We start from the raw sequence: 16,016 nt of genomic DNA, 5'->3' as shown, positions 1-16,016 counted from the left end.
AGATCGATGAGGGTTCACACGCCCTCTTAACCAGCTGGGGCTACAAGGATCTGACGCAGCTAATAACACAGCAACAACGGTGCACTGGCCTGCGGGCTATGTATCTGTTCAACTGTTTGTGTGCGCGAGTGAGCGAACGAGCGGGCGGGTGAAGGCGGATTTGTTCAAGCAAACACATAAACACAATTGCTGTAAAACAAACAGTCTGCAGGCAGTTTAGGTGTGCCTGTAGCTTAGGTCCTCAACAAGGCAACAGAGAAACCCAAACAAGTTAAAAGGTCTGTTGACGCGCCCTTCAGTCGAGACAAATAAACCTCACCTTTGAGTTCTGGACCTCGATGGTCAGGTTTTGAGGCGGGGCACTTGGTACTGTGGAAAAATGAAAACACCAACAATTTGTTAGTGTAAAACTAAAGAAAACATAGAAATCTACATTTTGGCAGAGCTCAAACAATCAAGTTATTAATTAACTGGACAGAACAACGTTGTAAAGAGAGCCCTATTAACTGAGAACCTCAAGTTTTGGACTGCTGATTGGACATACAGGGAGTGCAGAATTATTAGGCAAATGAGTATTTTGTCCACATCATCCTCTTCATGCATGTTGTCTTACTCCAAGCTGTATAGGCTCGAAAGCCTACTACCAATTAAGCATATTAGGTTATGTGCATCTCTGTAATGAGAAGGGGTGTGGTCTAATGACATCAACACCCTATATCAGGTGTGCATAATTATTAGGCAACTTCCTTTCCTTTGGCAAAATGGGTCAAAAGAAGGACTTGACAGGCTCAGAAAAGTCAAAAATAGTGAGATATCTTGCAGAGGGATGCAGCAGTCTCAAAATTGCAAAGCTTCTGAAGCGTGATCATCGAACAATCAAGCGTTTCATTCAAAATAGTCAACAGGGTCGCAAGAAGCGTGTGGAAAAACCAAGGCGCAAAATAACTGCCCATGAACTGAGAAAAGTCAAGCGTGCAGCTGCCAAGATGCCACTTGCCACCAGTTTGGCCATATTTCAGAGCTGCAACATCACTGGAGTGCCCAAAAGCACAAGGTGTGCAATACTCAGAGACATGGCCAAGGTAAGAAAGGCTGAAAGACGACCACCACTGAACAAGACACACAAGCTGAAACGTCAAGACTGGGCCAAGAAATATCTCAAGACTGGTTTTTCTAAGGTTTTATGGACTGATGAAATGAGAGTGAGTCTTGATGGGCCAGATGGATGGGCCCGTGGCTGGATTGGTAAAGGGCAGAGAGCTCCAGTCCGACTCAGACGCCAGCAAGGTGGAGGTGGAGTACTGGTTTGGGCTGGTATCATCAAAGATGAGCTTGTGGGGCCTTTTCGGGTTGAGGATGGAGTCAAGCTCAACTCCCAGTCCTACTGCCAGTTTCTGGAAGACACCTTCTTCAAGCAGTGGTACAGGAAGAAGTCTGCATCCTTCAAGAAAAACATGATTTTGATGCAGGACAATGCTCCATCACACGCGTCCAAGTACTCCACAGCGTGGCTGGCAAGAAAGGGTTAAAAAGAAGAAACACTAATGACATGGCCTCCTTGTTCACCTGATCTGAACCCCATTGAGAACCTGTGGTCCATCATCAAATGTGAGATTTACAAGGAGGGAAAACAGTACACCTCTCTGAACAGTGTCTGGGAGGCTGTGGTTGCTGCTGCACGCAATGTTGATGGTGAACAGATCAAAACACTGACAGAATCCATGGATGGCAGGCTTTTGAGTGTCCTTGCAAAGAAAGGTGGCTATATTGGTCGCTGATTTGTTTTTGAATGTCAGAAACGTATATTTGTGAATGTGGAGATGTTATATTGGTTTCACTGGTGAAAATAAATAATCGAAATGGGTATATATTTGTTTTTTGTTAAGTTGCCTAATAATTATGCACAGTAATAGTCACCTGCACACACAGATATCCCCCTAAAATAGCTAAAACTAAAAACACACTAAAAACTACTTCCAAAAACATTCAGCTTTGATATTAATGAGTTTTGTGGGTTCATTGAGAACATGGTTGTTGTTCAATAATAAAATTATTCCTCAAAAATACAACTTGCCTAATAATTCTGCACTCCCTGTAATGTGGAAGCCGGGGTTGTCTTCCTTCTTTCAGCCGCTTCCTTTTCTGCCTTCAAGTCACCTTATTGTTAGAATTCTGTTTCACATCAACCCTCCTTTGTCCTCCTTTGCTAAATCCACATTAGCTCCCTTAATACAGCAAGGAAACGGTGTGTGATGACACATTTACCTCACCAGATGTATTTTATAGTTTCAATATTCTTTATACCCCAACTACCCCTAGCTCAGGAGGTAGAGCAGTGATGTTTGATTACTGGCTGCTCCAGTCTGCATGCCAAATATCCTCGGGCAATGTACTGAACCTTGAGTTGTTCCCAAAGAGTTTGAGTGTGAATGTGTGTGAATTTAAGGCAGAAAAGCACTTAAAAAAAACAAAACTGTTAAGTGAGACATGTTAAGCAAAGAGCTTTGAGTGCTCAAGAAGAGCAGAAAAGCACTATATAGGAACATTTCCAGTTAGCATTTCAGTGGTGTTATAATAAAAGAGAAGTCAAATTAGTACATTTACACTTCATCAGTCCACTAACCGTCAGACAGGGTGCGAACGGCAACGTCCTCAGTGGAGACGCCAGGACCGTGCCTGTTGTTGGCCACCACACGGAAACTGTACTCTGTGTTCTTCTTCAGCCCCGCCATGCTGTACGACTGGCCGTCTACGTCAATATCCTGAATGAGAAAAGGAGGGAAGGAGAGGAACTTGCTTAAAAAGCAAACACGCCTCTACTTTCACGGCTGCTCACCGACATCTCGATATTTACGAACAACGGGAAAAACAAAAACCGAATACGTGAAGCTTGTACGAAAAGGAAATGTTTATGATTACCTGCAGAAAAGACAAAAACACTGATAGCACTCCAGTGTAGCATTTTTATAGTATTTCACAGCCAACAGCAGTCTGATAAACGCAGACATTTAGGACCGTTCCAGTAGCTTCACAATGTGACGCCAGGCTTCATCGTTTCATCACGCTAACATTTCTGTTTGTAATTCGGTGTGAAAATGTCGTCTTCCGCAGAGACCCAATTTGTGCCTTCTGTGATTTTGACTTGCTTTGCTTTACAAATTGGGCACGCTGACACATGCCCAATTACTTCAAGCCTATTTGCATGCAGCTCTTTGGTTGTGACATTTTGAGGAAAAAAAAAGGCACTTGGAGGAAACTAATCTTGCTTCCAGAGCGGCCCATTCCTTGACCTCTGAACTTGGGTCAGCTGATTACCTCTGGCCACGTCACCCTTGAATTCGCATCATATGTTGTCCCCGACTTCCCTCTGCCCTTTCAATATTTAATATCCGTTCAGCACTGTGTCTCTCTCTAACTTCATCTCCCTTCAGTCCGCTTCCTTCACCTCTCCTTTACTACCACTTCTTCATCTCTCCCCCTTTTTCACCTCATCTCTGGCTCTCTCCTCCAGGGAGCTGAGGCATCATTACTCAGTGCACCGGCTGACGTTTCATCCATTATCATATTAAAGGCTTTTTAATGCCTCACTGGCTTGCACACTGCTACTGCTGGGGTTGACTCAATATCTAAGCAGCTCGATTCCACTCTTGTGACAGAGTTAGTCCTGCAGAGAAGCACCAAGTGAATCATATCTGCTTTCTTTTAGCACAATGCCCTGCTGTTTCTGTGAGACGATGAATCATTAAGAACGCCGCCAAAAATCAGCACAAAGGGTCTTTGCAAATGATTAGGAATTCTTACCTCATCACAATTTGTATGAGAAACCAATCAGTCGTACGCATTTTATCTAATGGGCCCTGCGAAATCAGGCATCAGCTTCACACACTATGCCTCGCTCACAGGGTAAACTGTGAGCAGTGAGCACACGCTGCATCTGTTTAAAGTCTGCGCTTATTTCAGGTGATTTAAGCAATTTATCACAGATAAAAGAAAAGCAAAACACAAAGACGACGTAGCAAAGCAAGTGGTGTGACATATGTTTCAGGACAATCTTGTTTAGAATTAAATAATAAAAAAACAATCATGCAAATCTTCAATTTTACTTTAATTTTCGACTTATTTCTCCGATTAATGTGTTTTTAATTCATTGGTTTTTAAAATCTATTGTGAAGCACTTTGTAGCTTCATTTTAAAAGATGAGCTGCAATTTAAGGCAAAAGGTTTTGGACACCTGTTTATGTCTTTGCTACCTGCAAACCTTTGAATTCAAAAAAGTCTTCGATAGGCGCTCGAGCAGCGTGAGTTTGTCCCTGGAGTGTGGTTCACGCCCTACCTGCTCTTTGCCGACGCTCTTGTCCGTGTAGTACAACTTGTACGAGAGGATTTCTCCATTGCCAGTGAGGGGTTTGTCCCAGCTGAGAGAAACGGAGGTCGGCATGTTGGACACCCCCTGCAGGTTAGGAGCCGGGCCGGGCACTTGGACTGGTGACGAAATATCACAGGTGGACAGAAATTAGAAAAGCAGCAAGTGTGACCATTTTGTTCTCTTACCTTGAACCGTTCTTCATTTTTATTGTGTCTCATCTGGGAGAAAGAAACTAATTTAGCAATTCCTAGTTCTTACCACCTAAGACATATTCTTGGCTACCTCACAGTCACATTTCCCAGCGCTAACACTGAGGCCAAATTGTCGCCCTCTGGACTGGGCTGCCAGCGTGCTGATTTTCTTCCTGTTCCCAGAACAAAAGCGGAAGTTTCAACAAAAACATCAGTATGCATCTAATATCCCATCACCGCTGGGATCCTGCTACCTTTGAATGTGGTAGCCTGTTTATTGTATTGCACTTGATTAGTAAATTAAGGCAGCAGAAACAGAATGTATATTTATATGTGTCTGTATCCTGGCTTCATAATATGCTGGTATACTAGATGAATATGGGATGTAGTCCACTTTTACAATTAGCGCTGAGTTATTTTTGCAGCGCGAGCTGATCTGCTACATAACTCTGGTGCAGGAGGCTATGGAGAAACAGAACTGCACTGGTTATCTGTGCAAACATAAATGAAAGCAAACAGGAACCTCAAACTAAATATTTCATGTAATATGCAGCGTGCTCAAAGACGCAGCTATCGTAACAAAATGTGTATCACCGTTCTAATAATCTGTGACTACACTGTGTCTACGTATATGTACATGTTACTTGTTGTGTCTGTACTGTGGCCCATCGGATTTAAAATCAAACAGTGACTCTGAGGTTCAAGTGCCAGCTGTCAGACATGCTATACGTCTGCTCTGGATACATCTTGTAGACATTAGCTGCAGGTGTTCCTGCCAGAAGAAAGAAGCTCCCATTTATTAGCTTGCACAGATGTTAGAAGGGTGAGAGACTGTGTGTGTGTGTGTGTGTGTGTGTGTGTGTGTGTGTGTGTGTGTGTGTGTGTGTGTGTGTGTGTGTGTGTGTGTGTAAAGCCCGTCTCTAAAGAGAAGTGATACAGAGGGAGTGTGGTTTGCACATGCTTGGCACTCGGATGCAGGTCAACAGTTTAAGCTCCAGTTCGTAGCATGTTCTTACATTAAAGGCGCACACACGCGACAGAGATATACGGCACAGCTACAGCCCGCCCTCACTGCTATCCCCCTGGGTGGCTGTGCTCCTGCTGCCGGGCATTAAGATGTAGCGTGTGTGCTTTTGTGTGTTGATTCGTCCGCCCTCCAACCAAGGACACAAGTAGAGAAACAGCAGCTGACCTACAAAGTGACAGTGACTGAGCTGTAGCTTGGTGGAGAGGAGAGGGTTGTCCACAGTCTGACAGTGTGCTGGGAAATCCCCTTCACAGCACTTTCAAGTGATTTTGGAGCAGCAGCCACAGAGAGGTTTACACACTCAAACACAAAGAGAGAGAGGAGAGGAAGGGAACCACTTTGCTACTCCTTCCTACAGTCGTGCTTATGTGTCCTCTATTCAAAACATCCTAATAAGTTTCTCAGTAGACTGGAAGAGGAGAGTGTTGGAATCTGGAATACTAATTTCCAGCATTCCTCACTCAAGTAGGCATGTTTCGAGCCAAACACACGGAGGATTCAAGTAAATGTAAACAAAAGTAAACAAGAAGTGGCTTAAAAGAAGAAAATGCAGTGCTTCTCTGGTCTGCTCTTGGGTGGTCTGCCTTAATGAACAGCACTAAACAGCCTTCTCTGTGTGTGCCCATGTGTGCGGGGAATATGGGATGTCTCTGTTTGAATTGAGCGTATACTGCATATGAGTGAATATTTGTTTGTGCGAATGTTTATTTGCCTCTTGTGTGCTTCCTTTGAGTGCATCCTGTTTGCATCAGTATGAGCACGCTTCCGACAAACTGGCTAGAGTGTGGCTTTGTGTTTATGTGTCCTGTTTACTGAGCACATATAAACGTGTGTGTGTGGAGTAAGTGAGCAAGAGTGTTACCTTCAGCTTGGGTGGCCACTTTGAGCGCTGCAGAGCTCTCGCCCTGGCCGTTGCTATTGTGGGCCACAACCCTGAAGCGATATTTGGTGTCTGGCATGAGGTTCTGGATGGTGACCTGCATCTCCCCTGGACGACTGGTATTCACGACTCGCTCCCTGATAGGGGGGGTGAGGGTGGGTCGCACGCAGACAGGTAAGAGAACAGTTAATCATTCTGACCTTAAATTACCCAGAAGGTTTTGTTTAATGCTGGTTTGCAAGAAACAAAGTGAAGTGGCATTTAGAGCGCCTAATATCTTGGTGCCAAACACATGTGCATAATAATGGCACCCAACTTTTTGAAGAAAGATTTGGGCAAAAAAATATTTTGGACCAAGTACAGATATTGTGGGAGAACGACCATCCTTATTGAGTTCACTCTTCCTATCAATGAGATAGGGAGTGTCCTCCAAAACTGAATGGTGTTTTTGTTGTTGTATATTTTGTTGTTGTATATTTTATATATTCTTGTATATTTTCTTGTTATTGAGATGCCCAGATATGTAATTTTCACATAAGTTATTTTAAATGGTAGAGATGCAAGCCACTCACTACTTTCAGATTTGATGGGCAATACTTACTTTTTCCCCAGTTGATCCCGTAACCGCCAAAGGTGGCAAAATTTGTCAATAACGGAGAGAGTTGCTGGGATGGAAGTTTGGGGTTTTGTTATGTATAGTAAAATGTCATCAGCATAGAGCAATATAGTATTAGAGGTATATGCTGTGTCATAACCATGTATATCAGCGTGAGTGCGAATTGTCCGTGCCAGGGGTTCCAGAGCAAGAGCGAACAGTAATGGACTAAGAACACATCCCTGTCGTGTCCCTCTGCTGAGCTTAAACTGAGTGGATAATGTTTGGTTTGTAAGGATTCTGGCTGTGGGATTCTTATACAGTAATTTTATCCAGGAAATAAAATCTTGTCCCAATTGAAATTTCTCTACGACAGCAAAGGGATAGGGCCACTCAACATGATCAAATGCCTTTTCGGCATCTAAGCTAAGTATAAGTAGATCCTGTTGCGCCTTAGAGGAGTAAATTATATTAAATAGACGTCTTAGATTGTTAACGGAGCTCCTATCTGGTATAAAGCCTGTTTGATCTGAATGTACCAGTTTATCTATTACCATACTGAGTCTACTCGCTAGTATTTTAGCCAGGATTTTTTTGATCCGAATTTAATAAAGAGATAGTTCTATATGATCCCACTTCCTCCAAGACTACCTTTTTTTGGGAGTACAGTAATAACTGCTTCATTCAATGTTGGTGGTAAGGTGCCCACATTGTATGCATGGTTGTACAGTTTAAATAGATATGGAGCAAGTTTGATCTTGAGCTGTTTGTAAAATTCATTCCCTAACCCATCTGGGCCTGGACTCTTACCATCTTTACCATTTTTTAATACACAATAGATTTAGTAATTTCTTTAGTTGTAATTTCGGCATTCAGGATCTTGCGATCCACCTGATCCAACACAGGGAGGTCACATCAGTGTCTTTCTTTTAATGTGTAAAAGGCTCAATTAGATTTTATATGTATATTATCTTTTGGCCGAGACTTTAAAATTTCTTTTCCTGTATTTCTTGGAGGCACTTTGTAACATTGGCTTTGATAATGAAGTTGATTAATATAGGACTTCTTAGTCTTAAAAATAAGTGTCATTATTAGTAAGCCTCATTATTTTTTTAATCCATTAGTTGGCATCCATTAACTTCCCAAAAAACCCCAAACCCTCCATTCTGAAAAACTTTCAATTTAAATGCGTTTTCCATCAAAATAATCCTTTTTGTACCTTAGAGTGGCTGAGATGCCACTTACCCACAGCTACTCTCCCTCTGCATCTGCACGTCCCTCTTCATCACATGCTCTCTATGTGGAAGGAGTCCCAGTGGCCTTTCCACACTGCCACATCATTCTTTTGTTTAGTTTTTTGTTTTTTTTAAGTGGGAATGGAAAATATAAAATCCGCAGTAACGGGAGCATGTTGGACAGAAGCTTTAAAATAAAACAAAACATCTTGATGGATTAACATTCAGAAGCCTTCATTGCACTTGAACTTTATCTTCATGCAACTCCTTTACTCTGCTCCATATACACGTCTGTATCACTGCTCCACACACAAAAACAGAGAGCAGAGGAGAGAAAGAAACTAGAGCAGAAACTGGCATGATTGCTAAATTAATGCTGGCACTGGTCTATAAACTAACCAGCTCACCTGTTGACAGCAGGACCGGGAGACCTAGTTTACAACCTCGCTGATTTATCGGTACACTCCACGTATTTGCAGATTCTTTATATTAAAGGTTTGCTTTTGTTTACCGTCATGTTACAGAGAAGACATAAAAAAGAAGACTTGTGGAAAATCCTCTCAGCTTCTTCAATTTTATTCTCAGTCAGTAAATCCTCAGCCTGTGAAGCTGGGAGAAATTTACCACAGAACTATTTGGGGGGGAAAGCGAGCATGGTATTTGAACATTTGTTTTTGGGTTTTTTTGGGGTTTATATTTCTTTAAGAAGGAGGTTTTGCTTTAAGTGACTGAACTTCTTGAATCAGATATTTCAGTGGTCTGAGCCTCCTGCATGGAGATGTGTGTACTTGAGCAATGTGCTGATGCCAGCAGTGGTGTGCGTGTATTAGTACCCCCTCCAGGAAAGTGTGCGTTCTACCTGCTCGTGCCCTCCTGGCTGTAGAAAATGGAGTAGGTCAACTCGTCCCCATGCGGCTCGGCTGGTTGACGCCAGGTCAGCTTGATGAAGCGAGTGGACACCAGCGAAGCCACGACGTCTCGGGGGGCCGAGGAGGTAGGCCCTGCTGGACTGCCTACACCTCTGGAGCCTGGTGTTACATGGTCAGTAGTGTTAGGAGTCAGTGAAGGGGGAGGGAAAGAGGGCAGGGCTACGACTTTGGGTTGGGAGGGGGTAGGGAGGGAGGGATGGTGGGATGAGAGCAAGGGAGACCGGGAGGGAGACAGCCGTAGCATGTCGGGGTCGGGTGGGAGAAATATTGTGCAGAGGTGCCCAAAAGGAGCAGGTTGAGGAGAGAAGTTGAAATGGAAATGACAGTGGAACGAAAGAAAGGGAGGAAACAAAAAAAAGAAAAAACAAAATAACAACAACGTAACAAAAAAAAAAAAAAAAGACTCTTGGTGTGACAAGGAACCACAATACAGCACTTCTACTACACTCACAAAGCTGACAAAGAGGGAGGGACTACACATGCAGATCTACACACACCTGTCTAATGCAAGGGCAGTGGGAGCAGAACATAGTGTCACACACTTAACGTTCACCATCAGTGGCTTTCCTGCCAATCATTGGCATTAAAATGAATGATTGGACTGCATTTCTGCAAGGAGAGACACTTTGTCGTGACAGGGACAAAGTCGTCTCGTGGCCTGTTGCACAGGAAAACCGTCTGACTCCTATTTTACAGTAAAACAGCTTCGGACTAACCCAACCCCCCCTCTCACTTTAGCTTCTCATAACTAACGATGCTGCTGAAGCACTTCTGTCGTCGCATTCCACAGCCAAGCCACAGAAATGTTTGTGATTTCATTTCGAGTGCGTGTGTGTGTTTTTCTTTTTTCCTCCTCCTCCTTTTCGGAGGAACAATCTGCGGTCGGACCTCGTGAGATCTGCTTTCCATTTGCCTGGCAAGCAGGCGAAACAAAACCATACGGAAAGAATGTTAGTCCGTATGACATTTCCATTTGTTTGCAGGTCGGGGGGAAACGGACTGGAGGGCAAGGCTGAAAATATAGAAAAGGCGCATGGCAAGTGCTGCGCTCAAACGGTGTGTTATTACCGGAGAAATTGCGATGGAATGGAAAGCGGCTGCTGGCATATTTATCTGTCACAGCATGTGGACTAACCGCTAATTTGGCTTTCAGAATTTGTTTACGTATCAAAGAGTTCACCGACTTCTGTGATTATATAAAAGCCAACATCAGATATAGAAGATTCTGACCCACCCCCAAAGAAAAATGACATTGTCTGTATACACTTTCTGTATATAAACACTCAAGAAACTTTAGCTTCAACTCCGTATTTATGGGCTCTGTGTATACCGAGTAATGCTCTGAAGAACTGCTGTTGAATTTGTAAGATGCTCCAGTACTTTGGATGGGAAATAAACAGATTGTCAGGCTCAATTTTAGCTTGTTTACATCTACACTCAATAAAAAAATTAAAAAAAGGTACTGTTGCCCAAATGTGGATATCTGTCTACGAAATCCAAACTCTCGTTAAAGTCACAGACATCAGCACGACACCTTGTGTAGGATATGTGGAGGGCTGCTTCTTGCACATTTCAGGAATGTTTTTTTTTTAATTCATTCTCATCTGGAAAGATGGATGTAGGTCAGCTGAGTGATGAGGCCTTGCCTTACCCTACAAAAATACAGTATTGTTTGAGCTCTAGTGGCCAGCCATAACTATTTTACACCATTTAGAAAAACACTGGCTGCCTTTTCCCTGCGATTAGGGTTCTTGTTCTAAAAGTGTTGAAGAAAACCCCCCAAAAACAACCCAGCCGTCTCTCAATCTTCACCAAGTAAAAGTAATGACAGCCTCAAACAAGCTTAAAGCTGGAAGTCAGCACTTCAGCCTCAACGCCACTGTTTCATTTCAAATCCTGTTTGCTGGAGTAGTGCCAGCAACAATGAAAAACACATTATCATCCTAATACTTTCTGACTGCAGTGTAAATTACCAGATGCTGAATAATTATCCCCATTTATAAAGCGTCTCGCACACGCACAAGCATCAGAATTACAGCCACCTAACTCGAACCAGGTTCACCGAATCACCAAAGGCTCCGTTTCTTAATAGGGAAGCGCTTCCTGAATTCCAAAAATCTGAACGCAGTAGAGTACAACCCAGAAACACAGCGCAAGTAGGAACTCCCGGCAAATACTGTGAATGGAACGACTCATTGTTGACATATTTCAAAAAGTTTTAACCTCAGTATATTCTATCAACAAGATACAATTCAGCTGGAAGATGAGATAAAGACAACATCCACAGGAAATTAGTAATTCCGCTTCCAGATTCAGGTTGTATTAAAAAAGTCCTGCAGGCAATAATCTATGAGTCCCTTGAGTCTGTAGAATTAATTTATTGAGATGAATACAATGGAATTAACAATTTAGAGATTTTAGTGTGCATACTAATTTTGCCATATCTTCAGGAAAGAAGGATTAAAAGCCAGAGGAAGCTTGGAAGGCAAAAGATATGCTACTCTTTCATAGTAACCAGAAGGGCCCTGCTTGATAACCTCACGCTGTGCTCCAGCTCACATATTAAATATGAAATATTACTATTATTCCAACACACATATGGTTATATAGCAATGAAATATGCCTTTAAAGGCCTTCTCCTTTCCCTCAAATGATAACTGTTTGAAAGAACTTCAAAAGCACAAAGTCGGACAGCAACATTTGCTTCACATTAGTCAGTTTTGCTTTGAACCCTGTTGAGCCACAACTTCTTGATTAAAACAGAAGAATAAGTCACAAGAGAATATGAGTTGAGTTTTAAGAAATGCATATCTGGACCTTGTTTTATTTCTTTTCTTTTTTTTTTTAAACTCAACTTTATTAACCTTAACTAGTTGTTGGCTGGTTGTTGATGTCTGCAGAAAAAGAGAAAAACTGGCTTTTAATAGGTCTAAGATTGTCTCCTAAGATGACACAGGAAACAGGTCACTGCCTTTGCACTCTGCTCAACGCCATAATTCTTCGAGCGAATTTGTCCATCAGTACTCTTGCCCAGTGTGGACTTCGAGGTTATCTCACTTTGAAGCACAAACAGAATCAAGACCACCTCACAGATCAGACAAGGGCGAGGAAATAAAATCATTACGAGCGGCTTCCATCTTCATACACCGTGTCCGCCGTAGGTAATTGACATACTGGGCAGTTTTCGGTGTCCTTCTGACAATCTCTCTTGTACATGTGTGCCTGGGATTGTTACAGTAAGAAGGTGTCAGCCTCCCACTGCTATTGCTGAGCTCTATTCATAGCTGATTAATAGTGTCATTAGTCTCCGTGCCAGAGGTAATGAATTACTGGCATTAAGGCTTAACGAGGAAGGTTACTTTAGATCTGCATAATAATCTGGGTAACCCAGCCAAAAAAAAACAAAAAAACCCAACTGGGACAAAGACATGCATAACAGGTCGTCTTAGCGTTCAATGGAAGCAAAACACGTTTCAGAAATAAAGAAATAATTGGAGCGGTGTGAAAGTTCTGACTAAAGGCTCATAACTTTTATCTTGTGCTGCCAACATCATAATCCCTGTGAGCGTCGCTGGGCAAAGCTGCATTTCCATCAAACTGGTCCGAGTTCACCGATAAGAGAGCCAGCCTAACTCACCGGCTCAGCCTTACACACCTCTACCGAGAGAACGGAAACCTAATGAATGTCTGCAGGAAACACACACAGCACTGTAACTACAGATAGCCTTTTCAGAAGGAATTCAGCAAGCCACGCCAGGCTCTTGCAAAATGGATTTTCTCAGGCCTGGTTTCCATGTCTAATGTAGTTCGGTAATGACGACGGCGTAAGAGACTGATGTAGCACAGTGCTAATGGTCCATTACTGAGTCACTACTTTCATCTGGCCAAGAAAAGAAGAAGAACAATGTAGTCAAAAAGCATAGTCGAGAGTCTTCAGAACAGCATCACAAAGAAGACAGTCAATTAAAACTGCCAGTCAGCAGTTCCATATCACCCTCCTCCCCCCTTCTCTCTCTCTCCCTTCATGTCCCGTCCCTATCTACACTACACTGCCATTTTCAATAAAGAAATGAAAGCCAAAGTAAATAAAAATGACAGCCTTTGTCATGTTTTATGCAAACACAGAGTAGTCGCATTATGATAAAACCGAACAGCCTATCTGTAGGCCTGAAGGTTATTACAAAGAACTAAAAGAAATTTCCGCTGAACAAAGACAAAAACAATCCGTGGAGACGTTAATTCTCTGAAATGTAAAAGGAACTGTAAGTAAGAACAGAGCAACTGCAAACTGGATCACTCTTATTGGTTCTCTAGTAAATGTAGCCAAAAAAAAAAAAAAGAAGAAGAAGAATCGTTTTTCTTTCCTGGTGACAACTGTGGCTGTTTTTAGTTTTAAATAAATTCTGCTCTCCCTTCACTCTCTTTAAAGAAAAGACATGAAAGATGAGCAAGCCTGACAGCTCATGACATTTGAGCAGCTCCTTAACGTACCGACAAAGGAAAGAGTCAGAAGGAGAAGACAAATGTTTCAAGAGAGACGTGAGAGGGGAGGAGGGAAATGAGCGAGAGCGAGGAAAAGTCTGACCAAGCATTCTTTTTTTTTTGGAGTCCCCTCGGTTCCTTTCAATTACCCTGTCGACAACAATAACAAACTCCATTTTTAAAAAAGATTTTCTTGCTTTACAAGCAATACAGCAATAAATGAAAACCAATGACACAAACAATAAAAATACGAGACACTCATCAGCGAAGAAAAAAAATAAAAGAGAGAAAATAATAACAAGCCAGCCTGCCCGCTACAGGGACACCCCTAGTTAGGAATATAATCTTTGTCTTGGGACCTTTCTTGCACTTGTATCCTGACACCTTATCACTAGCCAAGGGGGACGTGACAAAGATTCAGTATTGGATTGCTGAAGGGTGGAGTGTATTGGTAACTGCACGCATTCCCTCTAATCAGAAACAGTCGAGATTAAAGCGTAGCTCGAATCTCAGGAAAAAGACTGACTCACTGACATAATTCAGAAAGGAAAAAGTCTCAAACTTATTCTGTTAAAAAAAAAAAAATCTCAAACAGCATCGCCTCCACATTCCTCTCCCTTTTCCTCCACCGCTTTCTAGGGCATGTTCACTCCCATCCAGCACTTTTCCCAGGAAATAAAGAAGTCTCACCAATTAAAAGATATACCAATCTCAAAAAACATGCACATGTGTACAGAGGGGACACATCAAAGTCAGGCAAATAAGAAAGGCATGACGCTAACAGGTCGTGGATGTGTCGAGAGTCAAAAATGGGACTTTCAAACATTTGGCATGACTGCTGCAAACATGAACAACATGAGAAGTTCGAGGCCCAAAATTATGAACCCCCCCTTACAAAAATAGCCTCGATAAGTGGAGAGAACACAGACCATGAGTGCTGTTTTGAAGCATTCGCAGTGGGTCGCAGATGTATTTACGTCTCTGCTCTCTTCCCAAACGCTCCTGTGGTGCAGGAGACAGAGTGGGATGCGACAGGACCCATCTGACAGATCCATGGGACACCTGGATGCCCTGTGGTGATGTACTAAATGCTTTAATAGGACAGAGGCGTTTGGTCTCTTTATCAGGCGGCTGAAACCTCGGAAGGGCCTCTGTGTGTTTCCAGTTTATCAACTGGAAAATCTGCCTCTTTGAATCCCTGCAGCGATTTCCTTTTTAAATGGCAACGTTTGTTCAATTTTGCATTTATCTCGCTTTTCTCGTCCCGAGTCAACATTGTGCAGAGTCCCTGCTTTTGGATGGTACGCCTGAGTTTGCATCCCCTCTTGGCCTTCTGGTGCACTAACAATTTAGATTTTAAACAAAGTAGAGTGACAATCCCCGCTCGAGAGTATGGAAGGCTAAATACTCTCCACCCTACAGAGACAGACACACCCAGAGGGTCCTACAACGTCAAAGAAAGCAAATGCCGCTATTTGGAAATGATGGCTGTAATTGACTGGGGGCAGGTATATCGATGAGTAGTCACTCGCTGTGTGCATACAACACAGGTTCATTGAGTCACTGGTGAGTTAATCTGGGTGTGATTGCTTTGTTCCCCTGAACGCCTCGCTTTAGCACACACTCACAGAAACACGAAGGAACATGAGGCTAAAATCTGCTCGCCCAGACTCCGCATGCAAATGAAGACGTGCAGCTATGGTATACAGCACAACACTCCACCTTCCACGCTTCAAATCTGCGTCACATGTATCGCGTGCGCCACATGCTGGATGAGAGCGGGGACGAGAGGTTTCCTGGGCTCGCCTTTCAAGCAGATCAAAAACAGCCAGGGATGCTGCCGCGGATCTCCAGAGCATTTCACCACCGATGCCCACGACGGGAAACGGGCTTTCTTTCTGCACTGCGCGCCTTTGTTTTTTATTACCTCTGAGGTACACAAACACAATACAACCTCTCCGAGGGAGCAGAGAGAGCCCTGGAATAAAGTAATTGATTTCCAGGAAAGCTCTACGTTATGGCTCGTTTGTGTGTGTGTATACACAGCAGCAGCAGCAGCATTTCATGTATAAAGCGAGTAGAGCTGAACAACCAAAGAAAGGCCTGAAAAGGTCAAATGGGATGTTGGGAGAAGTGAGAGCAGCTGCACCCCCCCCCTTTGGAGATTCACTAACAAACAGGCCCGCTAATCAGACTCCCACCAATAAAGACGCCTCCCTCGGACAGGCCCAGCAAGAAGCAGCTATGCACTTACGCTAGTGAGCAGTGGGGTGTCCATAACCCACTGTGACGTTACTCACTATTCTACTTT

At 43.1% G+C, this 16,016-nt stretch overlaps 1 protein-coding gene across 11 annotated transcripts in view; it reads right to left on the bottom strand.

Annotated features, from left to right (window-relative positions):
* Positions 1–16,016, bottom strand: part of neo1a (neogenin 1a) — a 161,725-nt gene that overhangs the window by 24,081 nt on the left and 121,628 nt on the right. For 9 of the 11 annotated variants that reach the window (XM_084942866.1, XM_084942100.1, XM_084942190.1 and 6 more), the window contains exons 8-12: positions 9,154–9,388; positions 6,447–6,601; positions 4,334–4,482; positions 2,624–2,762; positions 320–369 (exon numbers count right to left, since the gene is read on the bottom strand). In XM_084942866.1, coding sequence (XP_084798992.1) covers positions 320–369; positions 2,624–2,762; positions 4,334–4,482; positions 6,447–6,601; positions 9,154–9,388 — 728 coding nt within the window. The remainder of the gene's footprint in view (positions 1–319; positions 370–2,623; positions 2,763–4,333; positions 4,483–6,446; positions 6,602–9,153; positions 9,389–16,016) is intronic. The other 2 variants (XM_084942691.1, XM_084942524.1) reach the window with 1 other exon arrangement.

The sequence above is a fragment of the Perissodus microlepis genome, chromosome 1 (assembly GCF_051167445.1).
Source record: "Perissodus microlepis isolate ML-2025 ecotype Zambia chromosome 1, ASM5116744v1, whole genome shotgun sequence".
Lineage (NCBI taxonomy): Eukaryota > Metazoa > Chordata > Actinopteri > Cichliformes > Cichlidae > Perissodus > Perissodus microlepis.
The sequence above is the reverse complement of the archived record's forward strand: the minus strand, read 5'-3'. Positions and strand labels throughout refer to the sequence as shown.